At 46.5% G+C, this 26,667-nt stretch overlaps 1 protein-coding gene across 2 annotated transcripts in view; it reads left to right on the forward strand.

The window, feature by feature from the left end:
- The window catches only part of LOC309396553 (cation channel sperm-associated auxiliary subunit gamma-like), a 41,347-nt gene that overhangs the window by 167 nt on the left and 14,513 nt on the right, over positions 1-26,667 (forward strand). Inside the window, exons 2-18 of one of the 2 annotated variants that reach the window (XM_081961734.1) lie at positions 2,826-3,049; positions 3,912-3,965; positions 4,680-4,824; positions 5,387-5,516; positions 5,912-5,981; positions 11,297-11,452; positions 12,205-12,376; positions 13,336-13,473; positions 16,566-16,631; positions 17,166-17,273; positions 19,171-19,221; positions 20,696-20,825; positions 22,384-22,495; positions 23,070-23,234; positions 24,367-24,485; positions 25,616-25,829; positions 26,344-26,406. In XM_081961734.1, the coding sequence (XP_081817860.1) occupies positions 2,831-3,049; positions 3,912-3,965; positions 4,680-4,824; positions 5,387-5,516; positions 5,912-5,981; positions 11,297-11,452; positions 12,205-12,376; positions 13,336-13,473; positions 16,566-16,631; positions 17,166-17,273; positions 19,171-19,221; positions 20,696-20,825; positions 22,384-22,495; positions 23,070-23,234; positions 24,367-24,485; positions 25,616-25,829; positions 26,344-26,406 (2,112 nt within the window). In that variant the 5' untranslated portion in view covers positions 2,826-2,830. The remainder of the gene's footprint in view (positions 1-2,825; positions 3,050-3,911; positions 3,966-4,679; positions 4,825-5,386; positions 5,517-5,911; positions 5,982-11,296; positions 11,453-12,204; positions 12,377-13,335; positions 13,474-16,565; positions 16,632-17,165; positions 17,274-19,170; positions 19,222-20,695; positions 20,826-22,383; positions 22,496-23,069; positions 23,235-24,366; positions 24,486-25,615; positions 25,830-26,343; positions 26,407-26,667) is intronic. The other variant, XM_081961735.1, reaches the window with a different exon arrangement.

Genomic DNA, 26,667 nt, shown 5'->3' on the forward strand with positions numbered 1-26,667 from the left:
CGGGCGGGGACGGTTGGTGACGTCACTGTGCTCTGGTGACGTCATCGCGCCAGCTCTTCAGTCTCTCTGAGCTACACCGGCGTGGGCGACCGCTGGGTGGCAGCAGAGACAATTCCCCCTTTCCCGCCCTCTAGTGGTTCTGCAGCCCGAATGTGGAAGCTCCACTATTGCCGTATTAAGTACGGGTAGTCCTCGAGTTACGACCACAATTGAGCTCCAAGTTTCTGTTGTTAAAAGTCAGATGTTTCTTTAGAATAGAAAATAGAATACAATAGAGAAAATAGAGGATAAATAGAATAAAATAGAAGAATAGAATAGAATTCAATTCTTTATTGGCCAACAAGTGTGGTTGGACACACAAGGAATTTGTCTTTGGTGCGCAAGTGAGTTTTGCCCAGTTTTGCACCTTTCTTGCCGTGGTTGTTAAAGGAACCACTGCAGTTGATAAGCTAGTAACCTGGTGGTTAAGTGAATCTAGCTTCCCCTGTGACTCTGCTTGCCAGAAGGTCACAAAAGAGGATCACACAGCAATGGTCATAAGTATGAACTCCAATGCTTTCATTCAAGCATCAGATGCCATCTGCTGCTAAGTGAATCCCTGCAGCTTCTAAGCTAGTGACCGTGGTTGTTAAGTGGATCCCCCGTTCATTTTGCTTGTTGGAAGGTCGCAAAAGGGGATTGTGTGAGCCCGGAACGCTGCAACCGTCATAAATACGAGCCAGTTGCCAAGCCCCTGGATTTTGATCCTGTTGCAGTGGTTGTAAGTGTGACAAATGGTCAAAGGTCGATTTTTTTCCACTGCCGTTGTAACTTTGAAGGGCCACTAGTTGAATGGTTGTAAATTGAGGACTACCTGTATGTCTCCAGTATCAACTTTCTCCAAGCAGTTTGTAGGCAAAACAAAACAAAATGGGGAAAAAAAACAATTTGTAAATGCTGCATTGAGCCTGAAGTGTTAACTGTCATAGATGGTATTCCAGATGCTGGAAGTATGAATCGAAATATACAAATTAGACTGTTCAAAGTGATGATAAAAGTTTAATCCAGGAGTCCCATAGGAGGCTGATTCAGAACAACAATGCTCGTTGGATGTTATCTCCTTGCTCTGGGATTGTAAAAAGAAAGACAGTAGGTTGAGACTAGACAGAATAACAGAGTAGAACGGGACCTGGGAGGTCTTCTAGTCCAGCCCCCTGCTCCAGCAGGAGACTCTACCATTATGGACAAATGGCTGTTTTTAAAAACCTATTACGGCAACGGCTGCCAGGAACCTCCAGACTAATAGAAAAGAAAACCAAGAAAGCTCCCATTGGTTATATTTTCAGTGTTATTTGAGAATTAGGGTTCATGGAAGGTTTAAACATATGCGTACGGTATATATCCGTATCGATATCCATGCACACATTATTTTTTCCTTTTTATGACCCTGTAATCCCTTTTAACAGAGTGGAGTTGAAATGACTGAGTGGAGTCATCTGGCATTTATTGGCCGGATCCCCTTCCTGACACCTACGTGGAGTTCACAGCAGATATTTTCTTTTTGCTGCAAACTCTGTATAGGCAGCAGGAAGGGCATATATACATATATACATATATACATAATACTGAAAGTTGCAGTTATGCAATATCATTACATATACATACATACATCATACATACATACATACATACATACATACATATATATATATATATACACACACACACACACACACACACACATACAAATGCATACCATTTTTATTATTTTTACAAATAGCTCAAGGTGATGAACATACTTCTAATACTTCCAATTTCTTCACAATAACAGAAACCCTGGAGATGAATTGTGTTGAGAGTGAGGGACAGGCCCAAAGTCACCCAGCTGGCTTTCTTGCCTAAGGCAGGACTTGAACTCACCATCTCCAGCTTTCTGAATTGCTGCCTTAGTCACTGAACCAAACTGGCTCTACCCTTGATCCCCTCAGCATCACTCTTGAAGTCAGGCTCAATGTGATGAAACGTGGAGCATGGTGGCCATAATGTCGATAATCTAATTTCCTGTTTATCGTAACCTTTTGAAAAGGGATTCTTGAAATGAAAGTTGGAACGATAGGTTGCCTCGCTTTCTCTTTGGTTTCATAGTACAGAAGCGACGCTTGAGCAGGATCCGTCTGCAGGATTGCCTGGGACGCTACACGTCCTCTTCACAGCCTGTTTTCCTTGTTCTCTGGTGGGGGGTGGGGGGAGGGAGGGGGCTTTGTGGTACCCGAAGCAGAACATCCAGAGTCAAGTCAGTTTTATTCCATACAGCATCAACTTTGTGGACTCTCAAGTTTCCTCTTTCCTCTACACATTCAAGATGGAGGGGAATTAGTGTGTGTCTGTGTGTGTGTTGGTTATGCATATGTATGTATAGGTGTAGGTACATGTTTATGTATATAGCATGGGCATGTGCGTGTTATATATGTATATGCTTTTGAGAGCAGGCAGCAATTTCATTTTAAATGTGTGCCAGTGTGCAACAGCATTTTACGCAGTAAAAAATGACAACAAATGTTGTTTTGTCTTGTCCTCCCCCCTCCCCTCCCCTCCCTTCTTCTCCCCTCCTCTCCCTTGTCCTCCCCTCTCTCTCCTCTCCTCCCTTTCCTCCCTTCCCCTTCCCTTCTCTCCTCCCCTTGTCTCCTCCCCTCCCCTCTCTCTTCTTCTCTCCTCTCCTCCCTTCCGGTCCCCTTCTCTCCTCCCCTCCCTTCTCCTCCCCTTCTTCCTCCCCTCTCCTCTCTCTTCTTCTCTCCTCTCCTCCCCTCCCCTCCATTCTTCATCTCATCTTATCTTTTGTGGGGAAGCACCCATGATGTGGAAATCTTTTCTGCCCCACCTGCTCTGTCTCCTCCTCCAATTGAAGCTTTGCCTCTCGCTGAGACAGTGCAAGTGGTTTGTGACACTCAGTAAAACTCAGGATCCGGATGGACAATTAAGCAGCTACATCCACCAGGAAGAGATTCGCAGTGTGGCCGATTTCTTCATGGATCTCAAAGATTCACCAATAAATCCCAATGACAAAGATGCAGTGAGTACCTCTTACCTTGGAGTATATGAAAGACAGGAGAGCAGAAGGCGCATTTTGTTTCTAGATCTTCCAAGGGTCCTGAGTAAAGCATGGAAGCCTCAAGACAGACAAATGGATTCCCACCCATCCCCCAGATATGGGTAGACCTCAATTTATAACTGCAGTTGGGATCAGAATAGCCATCGCTAAGCAAGGCGGTGGAAAGTGACTTGCGCCTGATTTTATCTCTCCCATCCATCTCTCTCTCTCTCTCTCTCTCTCTCTCTCTCTCTCTCTCTCTCTCTCTCATTCATCCACCATCAACCTACCTACCTACCTACCTATCAGGGGTGGGTCCCGGCTGTTGTTACTGCCAGTTCTCTCAGGGATATGCTGAGCGTAGCCTGTTTGCTCTGGCTATGTGCTCATGTGCAGTACAAAACAATTACTACCTACTACAGTTACTACCTACTATTATCTATTATTATCTCTCTGTCTGTCTGTCTGTCTGTCTATCTGCCTACCTACCTACCTACTTGTCTATCTGTCTGTGTGCATATCTCTATCTAGCTATCTAGCTACCTAGCTATCTATCTATTATCTCTCTGTCTACCTACCTACCTACCTACCTACCTACCTACCTACCTACCTATCTATCTCTGTGTCTATTTCAGTGTCATCTCTCTGTCTCTCTCTCTCTCTCTCTCTCTCTCTCTCTCCATCCGGCTTTGAATTTAGCCAGTGCAGTAAGCATCAAAGTTTGGTGAATTACTCCCTGGAGATGTAGAAGATAACAGCTCTCACTAGCCTTAGGGGGAAAAAAAGCATTGTGTGTGATGTCCTGAAAATAACTTTCTTTCTTTCTTTCTTTCTTTTATAAAAGCGTTACTATGGATTTCCATACTTCCTGAAAATAGCTCTATCTTGTGTCTATCGGGTAAGGATGAAACGCATGCGTAATTGGTAAGGGTTCCTTGATCGAGGGAAGGAGTGGAATTAGGTTGGGAAGGGCCCTGCTTTAGTCAATCAGAATAGAGCTGGAAGGGACCTTGGTGGTCTTCTAGAGCAGGGGTCTCCAATCTTGGCAACTTTAAGCCTGGCAGACTTCAACTGTTGAACTGTCCGCCAGCTTAAAATTGGCTGGGGAAAAGTTGGCTGGTGAAAAGCTGGCTGGGGAATTCTGGGAGTTGAAGTCTGCCAGGCTTAAAGTTGCCAAGGTTGGAGACTCCTGTTCTGGACCAACCCACTGCTCACGCAGGAGTCCTATACAGGTTGAAACGTGTGACAGTGCGGTCTCTTCCTAAAATCCTCCAGTGATGAAGCACCCACAACTTCTGAAGGCAAGCTATTCCACCGGTTAATTGTTATTTGCTTTAGTTATTTATTAAATAAAGTGATTCACTTTGGTGGTGGGGAAAGGGCTAGGCTGGATTACATCTGGAGTGGGCCTGCAGTTGCTGTAGGGAGCCAGGACCACCCAATCCTCCCAAGTTCATTAGCTTAGAATTACTACTATTATTATTTGTTCAATGCGTTTGCCACCTATCTCATCACGAGGGCAATGCTTACAAGAATAAATAAAAAACCTTATCACGATCATCATCATAAAAAGGATCTCTTGGTGAGAGGCTCTCTGTCCTTCTCCTTGCAGAAGCAAGACTTAGCTATTCGGGTGGGCCACTACAGCGGACTGAAACCCATCGTGAGGATCTCTTATAGAAGGCCCGTCCACACTGTGCGCCAGAAAGAAGAACGTTTACGGATCGTAATGTTGTCTGCCCCATTCGGGTTGAACGGTGGGTTTGTGGCAGTGGTGAAATTCAATTTTTTTTACTACTGGTTCTGTGGGCGTGGCTTGGGCATGGCAGGGGAAGGATACTGCAAAATTCCCATTCCCTCCCCACTCCAGGGGGAAGGATGTTGCAAAATTCCCATTCCCTCCCCACTCCAGGGGGAAGGATATTGCAAAATTCCCATTTCCTCCCCACTCCAGGGGGAAGGATATTGCAAAATTCTCATTCCCATCCTACACGGGGGCCAGGCAGATGTGGGGTTTGCCAGTTCTCCGAACTACTCAAAATTTCTGCTACCGGTTCTCCAGAACCGGCTGAATGTTACTATCTGAATTTTGACCCCGGGGATGCTGCAAAGGTCGTAACCGCAAAAGACGGTCATAACCCAGCATTTTTTCTGGTCCCGTTGTAACTTCGAATTGTTGTAAGTCAAGGAACCACCCATTTACATCCCTATGAAAGCAGTGTAAAAATCACGCCTCTGTTGGGTAACATGGGATAAATTTCTGATCGTCTTTCGGCAAGCAGCTCAGGCCGTGTGACGTGCTGCTCTTTGTCTCTCCAGATTCAACTTGTGACAGCGAGGAAGTTTGCAAGATGTTTTGGTTCGTGCCGATGCCCTTCCTGAATGGCAGTGTTGTGAACGTCGTTAGAGTGAGGAGTAATGGCTTTGGGCTCCCTATACTCAACAGGAGGTAAGAAGAGGCTGGGGATAATGGTCTTTCTAACCTCCCCTCTGGCTAAACGCTGACAACCAGGGAATTAATGTTAGATACCTTTCATTTATTTAGTTATTTTCCTGCATTTATTATTATTTTACAAATAACTCTGAACCACTAGACCAAACTGCCTCTCAAACTACTTGGTGAGAACCAAACCTTTCGATTCCTCCTTTTCCTGCTGTCGCCATCACATAATTTTATTCTAAATTGCTCTTCCCTCATTTCTTCATTTTTGCTTTTCCCTTTGTTGCGGCTCTCTTGGAGCCAAGTATCATATCACAATATAATTTATTGTCAGACAAGTTATTCACAAACGTAGTAAATGAAATATTAATATGCACGTGCTTCCTCTTTCCCTTTCTTCCTAGGATGTTTATGAACGTAAATGGATTTATGGCACCATCCGAGAAATCAGAAATATTCAGGATTGGGGAAGCGGTGGGTTTCAACTTTTTAAACTACCTATTTGTGGGTGTGGCCTATTTTATGGGCGTGGCTTGGCAGTCGTGACTGGGTGGGTGTGGCCAACTTGATGTCACTCACCATGGATTAGGTAAAATGTGGTGAAGCTCACTTAACAGCACTCTTGCTTAGCAACCAACATTTTGGACTCAATTGTAGTCATAAATCAAGGACTATCTCTGCCTTCCTCTGCATGGCAGCCTTGTCCTAGTAAACTCCTCCTCCTTTCTGGCAATTTTCCTCTCTGTTAGAGGCACCAAAATAATCCAGACAATGTAAGGTTTCCTGCTGCAGCAGGGGGTTGGACTAGATGACTTCCGAGGTGGTCAAATTGCTGTGCTGTTTTTCTTTCTTTCTGCTAACAATGAAACCTGCCTGAGGCGCATTCCTGATAGAGATAATGAGCCTATAGAAACTTTGGCTCCATTCACGAGCAGGGAATCATTCAAACCCTTCCAAGCAACTTTTCAATGTAAAGCTTCAATTTAAAGTTTGCAGCGTTAACACTTGTGGACTTCAGCTCCCAGAATTCCACAGCCAGGCATGCTCAATTCCGATTTAAAGCGGCAGCATTTGTTTTTCTCCTTTGTTGAATCTCCCGGCTAAAAAGTAAGTTTTCTTCTTTCTTTTTCTTTCTCTTTCTCTTTCACACTTTCACACACACACACACACACACACACACAACACACACACACACACACACGATTGGATCTCTCCCAATGGCTTGAAAGGAGCTCCTCTGCCACCCCCCACGACCCCAGTGGTGGGATTCTGCCAGTTCGCACTGGCTCGGGAGTACCGGTTGGTGAAATTTAACAATCCAATGAGAGGAGGTTCGGCCGTTGGACCCGAAAGTAACTTCCAGAACACCTGCCCCAGCCCTGTCACTCACTCGCCCTGGCCGTCACGTCGCAGCTCACTCGCTTTCCCGCCCGTCCGCACTAAACTAGCCCAGCCCGCTGCTCACTAATTGGCTGGAGTCGTGGCGACCCATTTAAAAGTCTTTCTCGTTCCTGAGCAGCTGTCGCATTGCGCTTGCTGATCGGTCCTCCCTTCGCTTCTCCTTCCAGCAACTTGCTGCTTCCCTTTACTTCAATTTATTGTGTGTTGATTCTTTTTTTAAATTGTCTTAGACTATTTTACAATACAATACAATACAATACAATACAATAGTAGAGTTGGAAGGGACCTTGGAGGTCTTCTAGTCCAACCCCCTGCCTAGGCAGGAAACCCTATACCGTTCCAGACAAATGGATATGCAACATCTTCTTAAAGACTTCCAGTGTTGGGGCATTCACAACTTCTGGAGGCAAGCTGTTCCACTGATTAATTGTTCTAACTGTCAGGAAGTTTCTCCTCAGTTCTAAGTTGCTTCTCTCCTTGATTAGTTTCCACCCATTGCTTCTTGTTCTGTCCTCAGGTGCCTTGGAGAATAGCTTGACTCCCTCTTCTTTGTGGCAACCCCTGAGATATTGGAGGACTGCTATCATGTCTCCCCTAGTCCTTCTTTCTCTTAAGCTAGACATACCTAGTTCCTGCAACCGTTCTTCATATGTTTTAATCTCCAGTCCCTTAATCATCTTTGTTGCTCTTCTCTGCACTCTTTCTAGAGTCTCCACATCTTTTTTACATCGTGGCGACCAGAACTGAATGCAGTATTCCAAGTGTGGCCTTACCAAGGCATTATAAAGTGGTATTAACACTTCACGTGATCTTGATTCTATCCCTCTGTTGATGCAGCCTAGAACTGTGTTGGCTTTTTTGGCAGCTGCTGCACACTGCTGGCTCATATTTAAATGGTTGTCCACTAGATCTCCAAGATCCCTCTCACAGTTACTACTATTGAGCACGGTACCACCTATACTGTACCTGTGCATTCCGTTTTTGTTGCCTAAATGTAGAACCTTACTCTTTTCACCATTGAATTTCATTTTATTAGATAGTGCCCAATGTTCAAGTTTGTCAAGATCCTTCTGTATCTTAAGCCTATCTTCTGGAGTGTTGGCTATTCCTGCCAGCTTGGTGTCATCTGCAAATTTGATGAGTTCCCCATTTATTCCCTCATCCAAATCATTGATGAAGATGTTGAAGAGTACTGGGCCTAAAACAGAGCCTTGGGGTACTCCACTGCATACTTCCCTCCATGTAGATGCAGTTCCATTGAGAACTACACGTTGAGTGCGGTTGGTCAGCCAGTTACGAATCCATCTGGTGGTGATGCTGTCTAACCCACATTCTTCTACTTTATCTAGTAGTAGGTTATGGTCTACCTTATCAAAAGCCTTACTGAAGTCCAAGTAAACTATATCGACGGCATTCTTCTGGTCCACTAATTTTGTCACATTATCAAAGAATGCAATAAGATTAGTCTGGCATGATCTGTTTTTGACAAATCCATGTTGACTTTTGGCTATTACTTTGTTTGCTTCTAGGTGTTCGCAAATTCGTTGCTTGATTATTTTTTCCAGAATCTTTCCTGGTATTGAGGTCAGGCTGATAGGTCTGTAGTTTCCTGGATCTATTTTTTTCCCTTTTTTGAAGATGGGAACCACATCAGCTCTTTTCCAGTCCTCTGGTAGTTCCCCGGTTTAAGAATTTTAAAAAAGATTCTATCCAAAATAAATTAAAATAAACCATTTTTAAAAATTCTATACTCAATACTTTAAAATGTATTGTGTATAGAGTTTTTTTTAATTGTTTTACTTAAAAGTATTGAGTGTAGAATAATTTAAAATGGTTTACTTTAATTTATTGTATGTAGAATACCTTGAAATGGTTACAGTATAAATTATTGTGTGCAGAATACTTAACAATGGTTTTAAGGATTTTTTTATTAATAGAATATCTCTTTTTAAAAAATATTTTTAGGGAATTTTATTTTTAAATTGTTTATAAAATATATTTACTGCAAGAAATGTTATTCTTTTTGCAAATGTTTTCTTTGTGATGCAATATGTTGCTTTTAAGTGTTCAGACCAGGTTTGTGTGTCTCAAAGTGGCTGCTTTTCTATGGGCAGACCAGGTTGGTGCAAGGCAACTTTGCCAGATTTAGTGTGTTTCACCCTGGTTGTTTAGGTAATTCTGAGGTGGTTGCTGGTTCTGTGGGCTTCCTGGCACTGTCCTTTATAATTTCCCACAATGCCTTGATGGTTTTTATTAAAGTGGCTTTGTCTTTCCTGTCCTTAGGGTTAGGAGAAAAAAAACTGGTTTCATTTGTAGTCTTTTGGGGGGGAGGGAATTCTTATTTTTTGGTGTTTTCCTGGCATTGTCATAGTTGGTGTGGGTGTGGGTGTGTAATGTCCCGCAGTTATCTGCACATTAATAATGATCAAGAACTAATAATATTTCCTTATACATTTTAGTGACCTTTCTTTACATAATTGGTGTTTTCTTTCATACTTTTGGATTTCATCCATTGGGGCAAAGAATTCAGTGACATCGTCTTGGCCACTCCCACCCAGTCACATGACTGCCAAGCCATTCCCACCCGGTCACATGGCTGGCAAGCCACTCCCACCCAGTCACATGGCCAGCAAGCCACTCCCACCCAGTCACATGGCCGGCAAGCCACTCCCACAAAGCAGGCCACACCCAGAGAGTAGGTTCCAAAAATTTTTGAAACCCACCACTTCACCCCCCCATTCCCCCGCTACCTTCCCCAAACACCTCCCCCATTGCAAATGCAGCATGCTGTTCAGATAGTAAATGCCTGGAATGCAATAAAGCCCACACACTCATCTCCTGCTGGCATGCTGGGGTGACAGAGAAGCTGGAGGGAAGCTGACCAGAGCCCTCCGAAAGAATGGGGCTGAGGGAAAGTGCTCCCCCTCCCCAGTCTAGTTTGATTGCAGGCGGAGCCACATCATCTTTTTCAAGCCTGCAGTCAGTGAAGTTAGGCTGGCTTTTTGCATAGCTTTATCCACACAGCTGGATAAAGCTATGCAAAAAGCCAGCCCACGCCGGCGCCCAGCTTCACTGACTGCAGGTTTGCAAAATGTGAGCTTCTGCTTGCATCAAACTAGACTGGGGAGGGAGAGTGAGTGAGCGAGCCAGGGCCCTTCACTCCAGCCTTTGCCTAAAGCCCTGCACCACACCAGGAGGATGAAGTTTGGATTCCTCCCCCCACTCCAACCTACCTGCTCCTTTTCCAGCTGCTTCAGAAAGGGCTTCAACGCTGCTCTTGCCTTGGGTCCTCTAAAGAAGCCCCCACTCGCTTCCTTCTCTTTGAACGGGTGCAGGCCAGGGGACCATACTGGTATGGGGGCATGGTCATGCCATAGTACTACGGGTACACAAACATATGTCTACATTTGCAAACCCCCAGCCCACAGCAAATTACCTTGTCCCCAATCCTGAACTGGGTTCCACCCAGTACAGGAGTACAGGGAGCTGGATTGGGGACAAGGTAATTTGGAAATGTAGACATATGATGCTGGGGGTCAGTCCATGGTCTTAATAAGCCTGTTCTGACCCAGCTCCCCCAACACGACCAACCTTCTGAAGTGAACTCAAAGATTCCTTTAATTTGGAGTGCCGGCAGCCCAGGCAAAAAAGTTTCTCTCTCACCACAGCTAACAAGCCCGTCTGGCCAGAAGATGAATAGTTGTATGCCACATTTATTCATCTCCGTCCCCTGCCTTTTATCTCCAGAACTAGGCTGGGGCTTCACTAGCAGCTGTGGCTCTTCCGTTCCAAGGACCGGCCCATAGATTTCCACTGCTCTCCTCTCCTCTGCCTTCTACGCATCCATGCATCCGGCACTGAACCCAGCTGTTCCTCCTCTTCCTCATCAGCCACCTCCAGACCTTGGGACTGTTGACTCTCCATCTCAGGACTGATGGACAGCCAGACTCTGCCTCTTTCTCTCTCCGCCAGCTCCATTCCCTCTTCCCCCGTCTTCGTTGGGCAGCCCCTCAAATATTGGAAGACTGATATCATATCACCCCTAGTCCTTCTGTTCATTAAACTATACTAGGGGTGTCTAACTCGATTGTATTGAGGCCCCCTTAAGGATTGTGTTTGACTTCCAGGGAAAAGGTGGGCATGACCAGGATGGGAGTGGCCAGCTCAATGTCACTCATCGAAGGTCTGTTTCCGGCCATGACGGCCTCCTGCAGCCCCTGTCATCGAAAATGGAGCTGAACTAGACATACCCTAGTCCAGCAATTGTTCTTTATATGTTTCTGTCACCCAGTCCCTAAACATCTTTGGAAACATTGTGGAATGAAACCTTTTGCGTTGATGGGCAAGTGCTGACCGTTTCTTTTATCTCCCTGTCTGGTTGAGTACAGTTGAACAGCGTGAAAGGTATGTTTGGGATGAAGGACCCATCACGCCCCCTGTGGTTCACTTTCCGGTACGCGCCTGTTCTTATCCTGGGAGGGATCCCCGACAAGAAGGTCGTCATCATCTCAGATACAAACTTTGATACGTTTCACCCCATAGAGGTAAACATGGAGGAAAAAAAATAACTGCAGGTAGTCCTCGACTTACAACAGTCCATCCAGAGACCATTCAGAGTTACAACATTACTAAGAGCCGTGGTGGGGCAGTGGTTAGAATGCAGTATTGCAAGCTAAATTCTGCTGCCTGCTGGCTGCCTGCAGTTCAACAGTTCGAACTGGCTCAAGGTTGACTCTGCCTTCCATCCTTCCGAGGTGGGTAAAATGAGGACCCAGATTGTTGGGGGCAAGAGGCTGACTCGGTAAAACCGCTTAGAGAGGGCTGTTAAAGTCCTGCGAAGCAGTATGTAAGTGCTATTGCTATTGCTTTAAAAACGTGACTTATAACAATTTTTCACACTTGCATCCATGGCAACATCACGTAAATCAAAATTCAGGCAACTGGCAACTGACTCACATTTATGACAGTTTCAGCGTCCCAGGGGGTCACACGATCCCCTTTTGCGACCTCTTGACCAGCAAAATCACGGGGAAGCCATATGTCCTGAACAACCATGCGACTAACTTAACGTCTACTATGATCCACTTAACAACTGTGGCAAAGAAAGGTCATAAAATGGGGGCAAAGCTCACTTAACCAACGTCTCACTTAGTCACAGAGATTTCGGCCTCCTTTGTAAGTCGAGGACTATCCTATGTTTCCGCACCTCCGGAGGGTATAAAGACCGCTGCCCTTAGGGAGGGCTGTCTCCCCTCAGCTGACACAGCTTTGGCTTTTGTCTCCTGCTCTGCTCCAGGTGGGCATTGACAGCTGCTGGATCGGCTCCCTTTCCTGCCCGCAAGGAAAATTCTCCTCCTCCATTGTAGACGCCATCGCTACCGAAAGCACGCTCTTCATCCGGCAAAACCAACTGGTCTATTACTTTACAGGGCATTATTCACTTTTACACCTAGAAACCAAAGGATCTGGTATGTGAGCCTAAAAAAATTAACCCACAAAAATGCTCCTGCGCCTCCACCCCATCCCACCGCGATGCTCCCAGGAGCGTGGCTTCACCAGGAAGGTCTATAATCCGTAGAAAAAATCAAAGCTTTCTGCCAGAGTCAACTCAACCCATTGGATTCTTCGTGTCCCTGCATTACTCCATGAATTATTAAGATCCCAGAGACTGAATGATCTATAATTATATGTGGAAATGTGATTGATTAGAGTACGTCCTCTGGAATCCCACGTTTGTGGTGTGTGTGTGTGTGTGTGTTGTCAATAGCCTTGATGGTGCATTTCACAGGGCTTTCCAGACCTCTCTAAGCAGTTTACAGAATTGGCCTCTTGTCCCCAACAATCTGGATCCTCATTTGACCCACCTCGGAAGGACGGAAGGCTGAGTCAATCTTGTGTCGGTCAGGATTGAACTCGTGGCAGTGGGCAAAGTTAGCCTGCAATAGTGTATTTTAACCACTCTGCACCATGGAAAGGAGGGAGGGAGAATGGAAGGAAGGAAGGAAGGGCAATAGCCTTTAGACTTACATACTGCTTCACAGGGCTTTCCTGCCCTGTCTAAGCGGTTTACAGAGTCAGCCTCTTGCCCCCCAACAATCTGGGTCCTCATTTGACCCACCTCGGAAGGATAGAAGGCTGAATTGACCTTGTGCCGGTCAGGATCAAACTCCTGACAGTTGGCAGAGTTAGCCTGCAATACTACATTGTAACCCGTGTGCCACCACAGCCGTTCGGCACCTTTGGGGCAACTCTTTCAACAGTGCACTCACTCATTGGCCACTGCCCTTGAGTCCATCTTCCTGACTGCCGATCCTCCTCTCCCTCTCTTTTAGAAGGTAGCCGGAAGTTGCAAGAGGTTTATGGGCAGAATGACAGGATCTTATAACCGCCGAGGGATTTGTTCTTTCTTCCTCTGTTGCCCCTTTAGAGCTGTGGACCCGAATCCTGAACAACGTCTGCGTGAAGAAACTGCTTCCCGTCTTTTCCCCTCACAATTCCACCGAATTCGTGATCGCCCTCAGTGGTGGTTCTCAGGAAGGGGAATTCTTCCTTATAACTTGCAAAGGTATCAGAAGTGTATAGGGATTCTCCGTCATCCAGGTCACGGTTGTCCCAAAGTTGCTTTTTCAGGAGGCAACTGGACTTTCTGGGTTTTGTTTCTTTTTTTTTTTTGTAAACAAAGTTTTATTGGTTTTTTTAAAAATAAAAAGGAAAAGGGTATTGGAATGGATTACAAATTTTGGGAGTTACAATGTGTGAAAGGTGTCCCCGCCCCCCGTACTCATAGTATTCATTTAAACAAATAATTCAATATTACATAATAGTAATTTGTCAGCATATAAATTCATATAATAGTTTCAATCAATTTGTATCAAGCCGATTTCCTTATTCATTTTTGTGATCTGAGTTTTCTTGGTATTGCCCCTTCTCCCCCCGGCAGCAGGGCTCCGGCCCCTCCCGTGTCTTGTATGTCAGGTGTAAGATCATCAGGTTTATCTAGGAGTGCTTTATTTTTTTCCATAAAGGCCTGTGCCTCTATGGTTGTGTTAATTCTAACTCTAGTATCCTCCCAGAAAATTAACATACCTTCAGGCATCAACCATCTGAACCACACCCCTTTCTGGTAAAGCTTCTTCGCTAATTGCGAATAATTTTTTCTTTTCTCTCTCACTTTCTTAGGGATCTGTTTCAGAATGGTTATTTCTCTATCTTGATATTTCAACACTTGCCCTCTTTGTGCACTCAGAATCTCATCTCTTGTGGTCTTTCTGAGAAATTTAACATGTACCTCCCTGGGAACATTATGTGTTCTAGCATATGCTGAGTTTACTCTATAAACCAGATCCAGTTCCCACCCCATCTGTTGTTTTTCTTTCTGAATGTATTCAGCCAAGATGTTTGTCATGATGTCCCTTAAATCTTCATCATCTGCCTCCACTACATTTTGGAACCTGAGGAAAAAGGACATTCTTTCAAATTCTGTTTTCATTTGGTGGATTTCAATCTCCTGGTTCCCCTTCTGCACCCCTTGCACCTCCCCCCTCATCTCAGCCGTCCCTCCCTCCAAAAGATCCAGTCTCTGTGTGTTTTTACTCGTCTGGTCTTGGTTCGCTTTAAGCTGCTCTCTCATCTCCTTTAGTTCACTTTTTATGTCCTCCTGTCCCTTTAAAATTTGTTGGAACATCTGTTGAAAATCCGTCTCAGCAGGTTTGGGCTGCATCAGTGATGTTAACGTTTGTTGTCCACTCGGACTTGATACTGTAGATGTAGGGGCGGAGATAGCAAAGCCCGGCTTCCCCGGGGGTGGTCTTTTAGGTGGCATTATATTGAGCAGTAAAAGTTCAAAGTCAATACAGAGAGGAAATTAAGGAGGGAAACCGCCGAGAGAGTTCAGGAGGCTAGGAGTCCAAGCAGAGGGGAAATTATTCTAATTACTTCTGGCAGTAGAGTAAAAAAGTCCTTTGTTCTAAGGAGATGCGATTCAACAGGAGATTTGTCTGAGTGTCACGGAGGACAAAGACAGGAAGCCTGAACTTCTATAGGTGGAGTCAATTTTCAATGTTGATAAAGACAACGGAAGTGTGCCATCTTGCCCTGCCAGCTTCGGGGTTTAGAGGCATAACAGAAAGTTTCCAAAGTTTTCAGATCATCACCTCATTTATAAAGTTAAAGTCCAAAATCCGCCTTTGTTATGGGCGTGAAATCATTAGTTGGCTCTCTCCCTTCCTCCTCCTCTATGGCCGAGAGCAAAAGGTTTTAAAGCTGCCTGTCCGAGGGGGGGGAAATCCCCCTCCCTCCAGTCACGCCTCTCCAGCCAAGTTGAAAACGACTTTAAAGACAACTGGCAGTTTTTTCTTTCCTTTTCTTTCCAACAAGCAAGGGAACGGGGGGAAGTTTTCCACCTCACCACACAGCAACCGCGTCCTTCAAATCGCGTGTTCTTCCAGCTGCCTTCTCACGAAGACGCTGCAGCGGCTCCCCATCATGCCTCCCGTGCCTAGGGCGATGCGGGGCCCCCCCCAGCTGCCGCCGACTCAGGGGATCCCCCGCTACGCCGCCCCTTCGGCAGGAGCCTCTACGAGGCATCCTGTGCCCCCCAAGCGGTGGGGGGCCCACCAGAAGAGCGCGGGGCGAGCAGAGCCTGCCCGTCGGATCAGGGTTTTGTTTCTTTTGAAGACGTTTCGCTTCTCATCCAAGAAGCTTCTTCGGCTCTGACTGGATGGTGGGGAATGGGAAGGATTGATACTCCTTGCAGACAGCTGGTCATTTGCATCCCTTTTAGAGGGTCGTTGAAGCCACTTGGAGGTTTGTCTGTGTCGTCAAGGTCACCTGAGTGATGTTCCTGGTTTCTGTAGCCTGCATTTTTTTCCCTCTGGAAATCCATTCCTGCTCCCACACCATTCCAAGGGTCTTCATCCCAAATTGTATAGCTAAAAGTCTGTAGAGATTCCCAGTCCTCCAGGTCATGGTTGTCCCAAGGTGCTTTTTTCAGGAAGCAACTGTCTGCAAGGAATATACATCCTTCCATTCCCCAACATCCTGTCAGAACTGAGAAACGTCCTCCAAAGAAAAAACAAGGAAGTCCAGTTGCCTCCTGAAAAAGCACCTTTGGGGTAGTGTATTCGACTCCGATGAGAATGAACTGGATCCCGCCCGAGAGACGCTATTCTTCCATCCTCTCATATAGCTAGTCCTTTTGCTTACGACCACAATTGAGCCCAGCATTCCTGTGGCTGAGCGAGACGTTTGTTAAGTGAGTTTTGGCCCGTTTTTATGCCCAATTCCCTTGCCCTGGTTGTCAAGGAATCCCTGTGTTTATTCAATTAGTAACAAAGTTCTTAAGTCCACCTGGCCGCCCCCGTTGAATTTGGTGACCAGAAGGTCGCAAAAAGGGATCACGTGACCTTGGGACACGGCGACCCTCCTAAATACGAACCATCTGAATTTTGAGCCCTGCGACTGTTGTTAAGTGTGAAAAACCGGTCAGAAGTCACTTTCCCCCCCCCCAGCCCCATGGAAAAATGGTCGAACGGTCACTTAAGTGAACGGTTGTAAGTCGAGGACTACCATCTGTAAAATAACATTGCAGCATTTTGACAGGTGTGAGACCCTGCCCAGGAAAGGAAGAGAACTCTTTTTCGTCTGTTGTTTTTTTAGATGGGATTGTGAAGGCGACTGCCTCCATAAAAGAAAAGAGGAAGACTGTATGCTTTCAAATATTTCGTAAGTCGTTTTCTATGTTGAAAAGTTGGCTTTCCTTTTCCCCTCCACGTCAGCGATCCGAGTAACACACCTCAAAGAACATCTTTATTGGATACATCCTGTTGGCACATCTGGTGAAAACCAACTCTCCAAGTTCCCAAAGTTTTCACCTCATTAAGAGAGTAACACACAAACACACCCCTCCCAGGTGTCACCGATTAGATTGTCCAGTGAATACAGCCAGCGAGCTCCTCCTTCACCAGCCACCTATTACGATGACCTTGGTTCCCACAGGAAAACTTTCTGTTTTGACTTGTTAGCCGGGCTATCTACTTCCCTCCCCCCTCCCTTCCCTCCCTCAGGCTTCGTGGCAACTATGAGGCAGCACAAGATGGCCTCAGCCAGCTTCACTTCAGAGTTGACACTGGGTAGTTTCTGTAGGCTTCAGCTGCTGGGGAGATTTGGGGAAAAGGTGGACCGCACTTTGGGATGGGTGCATCCAGCATACTTCCATGCATCCCTCCAAATTTAGACCTCTCTTTTTCTTTTCTCCAGATGCTCGGTGTTCCATTTTATGGGTCTCGATGGTAAACGAAACCATGCTCTATTTGCTGGTGACTCACCTTTCCAGAAGGAAATCTTACATTATTTCATACGACAGAGGTAATAATGCTCGCTTCCTTTTCCATGGGACTTCTTGACCACAATGGAGGGCGAAATTGCTGCCGCTGAGCAACGCATTTGTGAAGTTGAGCTTGGCCCCATTTGATGACCTCCCTTGCCTCGCTTGTCAAGTGAATCACCGCATCTTAACTTAGTAACAGGCTGGTGAAGTGAACCTGGCTTCCCCTGTTCATTTTGCTTGTCAGAAGATCGCAAAAGGGGATCGCATGACCCCAGGATTATGACGGCTACTGTCATAATTACGAGCCATATGACTTTTGATCACGTGACCACAGGGAGGCTGTAAAAGTCGTAAGGGTGAGAAAGAAGTGTCATAAATTATTTCTTTCAGTGCCGTTATAACTTCGGATGGGCACTAAACGAACTGTTGTTATGTCGGAGACTTACCTTATTTTCCGAGTATAAGATGCACCTTTTTCGTCCCTAAAAGAGGGTGAAAATTTGGCTGTGACTTATACACTGAATGTAGCCCCACCCACTCACTGGCCCCAACCCTTTGGCCTCTGCCTCCCAGCAATTTACCTCCTTGCAGCAAACGGGGAAAACGGGGCTTGCGGAGGCTGCAATAGGCTATGGCAATCCCTGCAGCCTGAAACAGCTGATGGTCGGGAGGCCCCTGCTGAAATTGAAAGTGAAACCTGCTGTTTGCTCCTCAAGGCAAATTGTTGGGAGGCAGAGGCAGATTTTTTTTTCTTGTGCTAATCAGGCTGTTTGCTTCAAGGAGGTAAGTCAATAACTATAAATGCCTATAGAGTATAGAATGTTTAAATTATTAGACTTATTCTTTAAAGACTGCTTTATTATTGTTTTAGACAGCTTAACAAAATAAAGCTTTTTAAAATAAATGCTTGATCTAAAGAGGCCCAGTGCTATTGTATCTTTTTTTAAATACCAGAGAATAACATATACTTCCAGAAAGCACATCAATTTTAACAGCATCTGTACAAGTAGAGTCTGAAATTTTAACACCACAAAGAGTGTATATTGTCTGTACTGTTTGCTGTTTGTTGCAAGGAGGCAAATTGCTGGGAGGCAGAGGCAGATATTTTTCCTTTGGTTTCCTCCCCAAAAGCTAGGTGCGTCTTATACTCCGAAAAATACGGCACCTGTACAATGCAGGATTAGTTGGAACCATTTCAAAACCCTTGGAAACAGATGGATTTACCTGAGGACTAGGTGGTCTGATACCAGCATGGTCAATGCTACTGTAAGCTATCTTTGCCAGTTCCCTAGTTTAGGGAGAAAAATGTTACATGCTGGCTGTTGAACTGTGACTCTAAAGCAGTGGTGTCAAACTCGATTTCATTGTGGGATGCATCAGGGTTGTGTCTGACCTTGGGGGGACATGGCGTGGCCAGGGGGAACATGGCCAGCTCAACATCACTCGTGTCGTGGGCGCCTGTGGTGGCCCGAGCACTTTAGCAGCGAAAACGGGCTCCCGAGCGCCGTTTTCAGCTGTGACAGCCTCCTTGCAACCCTCTGCCAGTGAAAACGGAGCTCGGGAGCCCGTTTTCGCTGGTAAAGTGCTCGGGCCACCACAGGCGCCCACGACACGAGTGATGTCGAGCTGGCCACGTTCCCCCTGGCCACGCCATGTCCCCCTAAGGTCAGACACAACCCTGATGCATTGGAGCTCCATTTTTGCTGGCAGAGGGCTGCAGGAGGCCGTTGTGGCCAGAAACGGAGCCCAGGAGGCCTGCGTGTGGCCCTCCCCAGCAACATTTTCACTAGCAGAGGCACCGTGGGCCGGTCCTTTGCTACCTTCAGGGCATCCCTGCGGGCCAGGTCCAGCCCCCGGGCATTGAGTTTGACACCCCTGCTTTCAACTGTTTGTTTGTGTTCACACACTAATCTTTGTTCCCTTTTCTGTTTCCAGAGCAGGAACACTTTGAACAAGTATATGAAATCCCTACCCGTGTCCCTAAGGGTAAGAAGCACACTCTTTCCTGATTTATGAAACTCCCCTGGTCCTTGGGAGGGGGAGGGGGATGCCCAACCAAGTCTAAATATCTGGCTGACTCTGTGACAAAACAGCATCATACTCATTTATCATACCGTCATGCCGCCCGACTCTCAATTACTTTGGGCAGCTCAGAAGAATGAAATGGCAACACAAACAAGAGAGAGATGAGAAAACTCTCTTTCACAAGAAAGAAAGAAAACAACAGAGCGGGTGAAGAAGAAGGGAGGGTGCGTCTCCCTCCCCTTTTCAATGGCCTGGGAGAAGAACCAGGACTTCCCTGCTTTTCTAGACAATAGCAGAATGGAGGCCAACCGGCTCTTAGGGGGAAACTTTGTTCCAGAGGGAAGGGGTTGCAACAGAAAAGGTGGGTTCTGGGCTCCTGAGAGAGGGTGTTGCTTAATGCAGGCCTTCCCAACTTTGGCAACTTTAGGACGCATGGATTCAACTCCCAGAATTCCTCTGCCAGCCATGCTGTTAGCCTGTTTGTCTGAGTTTTGTAACAGCAAACAACAGCCTAATCAAGGGTCCCCATCAAGAGACTGACAGGGCAAGCCATTAGTATGTAAAAAAGAGAGCAAACCACGTTTCCTTCTTGCACTGATGATACTTAGTTGGGTGATGAAATGTCTGCAAGAAAACAGCCAAGCTCAGAGGGCACTAAGGACCTTACTCTCCTCCTCCTCCCCCCTCTTGTTCTTCTTCTTGCTCTTCTCCTCCTCCTCCTCTTCCTCCCCCTCCTCCTCCAACAAACCCCTCTCCCTTCCAGCACTGTTATTGTTGCCTAGTTGGGTGATGAAATGTCTGCAAGGAAACAGCCAAGCTCAGAGGGCACTAAGCACCTTACTCTCCTCCTCCCCCCCCTCTTGTTCTTCTTGTTCTTCTTCTTGTTGTTCTCCTCCTCTTCCTCCCCCTCCTCCTCCAACAAACCCCTCTTCTAGCCCTGCTATTGTTGCCCAGTTGGGTGATGAAATGTCTGCAAGGAAACAGCCAAGCTCAGAGAGCACTAAGCACCTTACTCTCCTCCTCCTCCTCCCTCCTCTTCTTCTTGTTCTTCTTCTTGCTCTTCTCCTCCTCCTGTTCCCTCCTCCTACTCCAACAAACCCCTCTCCCTTCCAGCACTGCTATTGTTGCCCAGTTGGGTGATGAAATGTCTGCAAGGAAACAGCCGAGCTCAGAGGGCACTAAGGACATCCCCCCTGTACCTTGAGTTTCTGCTGAGTTTGTTGTTCAGGAGCTGTCCTTTCCTCTGAATTTCAGGGGGACTTGAGGTTCAGAATGGCAGCCTTCAAAGAAAGGATGGTCCTCAGATAAACGGGGGCACAAAACAAAGAGAGGAAGAAGAGATGATTCTTTCCTCCCTCCCTTCCTCTCTTTTGTGGTCTTCCTGCAGCTGCCACTGAAAACTTTTCTTTTGAGAGTTCTCTTTTCTTCTCCACAGCCTCTGATAAAGGGTTCGTGATGCTCCTGGGCACCGAGGAATACACAGATAAAACTCTGATCCTACGAGGCATGACTTACAACCCCTACAACAACGCTTTTTATATTTGGGGGAACGTGATCTTGGAAAGGTAAGCGTGCCCTTCTCAGGCTGAACTGCCATAGAGTCCAAAGGGGTCATTTAGCCAAGTAAAACAAACAGGAATAAAAAATGAGAAGGATGAGGCAGCTTAGTCTCTCCAAAACGGTCCTTTCAGCAGCTCCCAGAAGGTTCCACACCCATTGGTATGATTCAGGCATAGAGAAAACCTCCAGGCGACCTCAGAGAGAGTGCTAAGGACCAGAGGACTGCAAGGAATTTAAATCCTTTCATCCCACGCCATTTCAGTCAGAACTGAAGAAGCTTCTTAGACGAGAAGCGAAACGTCTTCCAGGAGAAACAAAGAAAGCCCAGTTGCCTTTTGAAAAATCCCCTTTGGGACGAGGACAAGACATTTCAGTTATTTATTCATCAGACTTTACCCCAGCTTTATTACTTTTGTTACAAATAACTCAAAGCGGCAAACATACCTCATATTTCTTCCTCCTGTTTTCCCCTGAGAGGTGGTTGGGCTGAGAGAGAGCGTTTGGCTCAGTGGTGGGATTCCATTTTTTTTTACTACCGGTTCTGTGGGCGTGGCTTGGTGAGTGTGGCTTGGTGGGCATGGCAGGGGAAGGATACTGTAAAATCTCCATTCCCTCCCCACTCCAAGGAAAGGATACTGCAAAATCTCCATTCCCTCCCCACTCCAGGGGAAGGATACTGCAAAACCCCCATTCCCTCCCCACTCCAGGGGAAGATAACTGCAAAATCTCCATTCCCTCTGCACTCCAGGGGAAGGATACTGCAAAATCTCCATTCCCTTCCCACTCCAGGGAAAGGATACTGCAAAATCCCCATTCCCTCTCCACTCCAGGGGAAGGATACTGCAAAATCTCCATTCCCTTCCCACTCCAGGGGAAGGATACTGCAAAATCTCCATTCCCTCCCCACTCCAGGGGAAGATAACTGCAAAATCTCCATTCCCTCCCCACTCCAAGGGAAGGATACTGCAAAATCCCCATTCCCTCCCCACTCCAGGGGAAGGATACTGCAAAATCCTCATTCCCTCCCCAGTCCAAGGGAAGGATACTGCAAAATCCCCATTCCCTCCCCACTCCAAGGGAAGGATACTGCAAAATCCCCATTCCCTCCCCACTCCAAGGGAAGGATACTGCAAAATCCCCATTCCTTCCCCACTCTAGAGAAAGGATACTGCAAAATCTCCATTCCGTCCCTATCAGCTGGGACTTTTGAGACAGAGAATAGATGGGGGCGGGGCCAGTCAGAGGTGGTATTTACCGGATGTCCAAACTACTCAAAATTTCCGCTACCGGTTCTTCAGAACTGGTCAGCACCTGGTGAATTTCACCCCTGGTTTGGCTCAAAGTCGGCGTTCATTTCAAAGGCAGGACTAGAAGTCACCGACTCCTAGTGATTGATCCAAAGTCACCCAGGCAACTGTCATCTCTAAGGCCAGACAAGAACTGGAACTAGAACTCTCAGGCTCCTGATTTCTAGGCGTTAATCAAACTGGCTCTCCAAACTGAAGTGGGCCCACTACTCAACCTAACGACAGCATTTTTCTCTTTTCTTGCTCTGCTTTCCAGCCAAGATATGGTGAATTACATCTACCGTTCCAATTTCCCGAGTGAGTCTCCCATCAAGGATTTTGTCCTCTCTTTTAGTGGGCCTTTTGCCGTTGTGACAGAGGCGGAGGAGGTAATGCCTTTATATTCCCCAGGAATCCAAGGGATAAGAAAGGCTGTGGGAAGTGAGTGATCCCTGGCCATTTACCCTACTTTCTGTTGTACTCTTCAGAGGTTGTCCTTGACTTACAACAGTTCATTTGGTGACCGTTCAAAGTTACAACGGCCCTAAAAAGTTTGGACAACCATTTCTCTGAAATGGTATAGGGTTTCCTGCCTAAGCAGGGGTTGGACTGGAAGACCTCCAATGTCCTTTCTAACTCTGGTGTTCTATTCCATTCCATTCCAATTCTATTCTATTCTGTTCTATTCCTATTCCATTCCTATTCCTATTGTATTGTATTTTATATTCTATTGTCTATTCTGTATCTTCTCTATTTTATGCTCTATATTCTATTCCATATATTCTATATTCTATTTTATATATTCTATATATTATTCTATTATTCTATTCTATATATTCTATTTCATCCCGTCCCATCCCATCCCACTCCATCCCATCCCCTACCCTGCCCCACCCTACCTGCATGCAATGTAGTTTTGCACGAAACAACTCCCCCTTCCCCCCCTCCTTCTTCTCATCGCAGATCTGGGTGTCAGGAGAAAACAGCATCATGTTTAAAAAGATTTACCCTTCAGATTCCTGGTATAAGTTGAGTGCTCTCCAAAATATGAGAGGGTCCTCAAGACATTCCGGAATAACCAAACATGCCATCATCAGCATATTCTACAACAGGAAAATCTTGCACGAGGTGGGTGAGATGGGCCATATGGGACCTCCATGGAAGTTTCATGGAAGCAAAGGGGTCTGGCAAGGTCCTTATGGATTTGAACAAGGATCTTGAGGGTTTTATTTATTTGCATTCTATTGCCTATCTCACGGATGGGACACCGCGCATCTTGCTACCCTACCTGTTTATTATCACAGGTAGTCCTCGGCTTATGACCGCAACGGAGCCCCAAATTTCTCTCGTGAAACCAGACATTTGTTAAGCGAGTTGTGCCCCATTTTACGACCTTCCTTGCCGCAGGCATCAAGCGAATTGCTGCGGTTGTTAAAAGTTAGTAGCCCCATTGTTAAGTGAATCGGGGTTCCCCATTGACTTGGCTTGTCAGAAGATCGTGACTCATGACCCTGCCCTCCCAGGACGCTTCAACCGACATAAATATAAGTTGGTTGCCAAACATCTGAATTTTGATCACCTGGTGCGGCAAATGTCATAACTCTGGAAAAACGGTTGCAAGTCAGTTTTTTTCAGTGCCATTGTAACTTTGAACGATCACTAAAGAAACAGTTGTAAATCGGGGACTACCTGCGTTTTTAACAACTAAAAGCATCATGAACGAAAATAAATAATTGAAATCAGAAGGAAAGCGGAAATTCCCAGCGTAAAGTCCTCCAGCCTTTTTTTAAAAAAAAAACCTTACCAGGAGAGAAATATAAGAAGTTGATGAACACAGTTGGGATACCAATTTCTGTTGCTAAGCAAGGCGGTTGTTAAGCGAGCCACACCTGATTTTACGACCTTTTTTGCCATGATTTTTAAGCAGATCACTGAGTTGTTCACTAAGCCACACAGGTCGGTTGGGAAAGCCACAAGTGGCGATCCTGTGGACCCTGGGTTGTAAATACATGCGACGGCTAAGCCCCCAAATTTTGATCTTGTGACCGTGGGGAATGATGTGACGGTCCTTAAATGCGAGGACCGATCCTACGCCCTTCTCTGCAGTCCCATGGTAATTTAGAAGGGTTGCTCAACCAAAAAAAAAGCTCTTAAGCCAAGTGAGGTGAAGATCGTGAGGCCACCTTTGCATCTGTTATTTGTTAAATCACAGGTCCATTTTTCTCGGCTTTTTCCTTTTTTTTATTTTTATTGGGGGCAGCTGATTTATTTGAAGGATGAGCGTGGCAGAGAAAGTTTCAGAAAGAGGAACCTCCCTATAGATACTCTCCTGACGTACGATCTCTTGAGCAGCACACATCACAAAAAGATGACCTTCAAGTGAGTAGAAGACCAACGGCTCTGCGTTTCCAAGTGTCCGCTAGGGTGTGGCGTCTTGTCAATGGAAGGGAGAAGAAAGGCTTCCCTTCAATCCTGGCCTGGCTACCAGTGATGGGATTCAAACATTTTTACTACCGGTTCTGTGGGCGTGGCTTTGTGGGTGTGGCAGGGGAAGGTTACTGCAAAATCCCCATTTCCTTCCGATCAGCTGGGACTCGGGAGGCAGAGAATAGAAGGGGGCGGGGCCAGCCAGAGGTGGCATTTACCGGTTCTAAGAACTACTCAAAATTTCCGCTACTGGTTCTCCAGAACTCGTCAGAACCTGCTGAATACCACCTCTGCTGGCTTATCTTTCTTTGACCGCTTCTGGATCTCCTCCCTCCATTTGCCCTTCTCAACAGGTTCAATTGAGTATTCGATTTCACCTAGAGTGGACCACGTGCCCCCCCCCTTGAGAAATCAGGGCCTTCCTCAGAAAAAACCATATGAGGGAAGTCAGTGAATGGGGGTTGAGTGTGGTAACAGGTCTTCTTCATCCCATTGCATTTGGGTCCCTTCGGTGTTAGGGTGGTAGCTAGTATCTCCAGCTTGAGGTGAAGGGAGGGAGGTATGAAGAGGGAGTTGAGTTTAGAATCCTTGCAGGCTAGAAAGCGGTGCAGGCCTGACCTCTCCTGGAGTTCCTGAAGCCGCCCGTTCCCAAGCAAATGCTGTCAGTCTGGTGTCAAGGTCACCGAGCTGGCTTTCGGGCCTAAGTCAGCACTAGAACTCGCTGTCTCCTGGTGAGTGGCCTAACGTTACCAAGCCTTTTATGGCAAAGACCGGACTAGGCCCACAGGTGAACAGCCAGCCCATCCAGGTGCAGAGTTCAAGCTAATTACTCTATTATGTTCTGCCTATAATACAGGAATTCTCCAGATTGGCAGCCTTCTCGTGAGAACAAATAGACAAAACCCCAAGGAACTCCCTTAGGTTGGACTCAGCTCTAGTACTTTTGTGGTTTCCCAGTGACTGTAGACTAGCTGCGCACTTGATCCCTCCTCCTCCTCCTGGCCAGTCCCGGTGCTTCCCTGCAATAGCAATCCCGTTAGGAATGCCTGCAAAACGGGGGATCCTGTGTTCTCTGTTCCCAGCGGGAAAGACTACATCCGATTCACCCATCTCTGCCCCTTTGCTACGTTGCGTATAGTGGATCTGCCGGAACCACAGCGCTTTTCCCGAGAGGAGTTTTACTGGGCTACGCCCCCAGATGTCATGGAGAAATCCGGATTGCATCAGTATAAGTCGCTCAACGTCTACCAGGGCCTGGTCTACCAGTTGCTTCAGCTGCATGCATCGTATCACAGAGTAAGGACCGGTTCTGTTTTTTTCTGGGCACAAAATGGGCAGCCCGTGGCATGCCCTACAGCAGGGGTGTTAAACTCGATTTCATTGAGGGCCGCATCAGAGTTGTATTTGACCTTGGGAGGATGGGGGCGTGGCCATGGTGGGTGTGGCCAGATTGACCTCACTCGTGTCGGGGACACATGTGGTGCCTGAGCGCTCTGCCAGCGGAAACAGACTCCCAGGCGCTGTTTTCAGCTGTGATGGCCTCCTGCATCCCTCTGCCAGCGAAAATGGAGCTTGGGAGAGACGCACGCAGCCCTCCCGAGCTCTGTCTTCACTGGCAGAGGCACTGCGGACCGGTCCTTCACTGTTTCCAAAAAGAAGAATTAAAAAACGATTGGGGGGAAGAAAAGGCCCTTCAAACGTAAATCCCTGCTAATATATGTCATTGACATAACAATAATAGACGCTAAGTTGAAATATATTGAGGTGTTATGTTGGAGGTTCATTTCTTCGTGTAATCTTGTCTTCCCAGCCTTACGCAGACCCCGTCCATGACCCCACTTGGCGCTGGTGGAAGAACCAGAAAGAAGAGGCCGTAAGGAGAAAAACAACAACAACCCCTGAGTGTTATTTTCTCAGCCTTTGCACTACTTAATCCTCTTCCCAAACCTGGCAAAATTATGAAAAAAACAGTCAAACATGCCACCAAAGTGCAGTTATGGGTTGGGTTGCATGGGAGGCCGCCAAATTCTCCCGTTCTCATAAAATGTGCTTCGTGAATGCAACAGAAAGTCAACGTGAACCATAAAATCAATCCTTCTGGAACTTACTTGTTGGTCTCTCCCTCCCTCCCCCT

This window comes from Natrix helvetica, assembly GCF_964273705.1.
Source record: "Natrix helvetica genome assembly, chromosome: 9".
Taxonomy (NCBI): Eukaryota; Metazoa; Chordata; class Lepidosauria; order Squamata; family Natricidae; genus Natrix; species Natrix helvetica.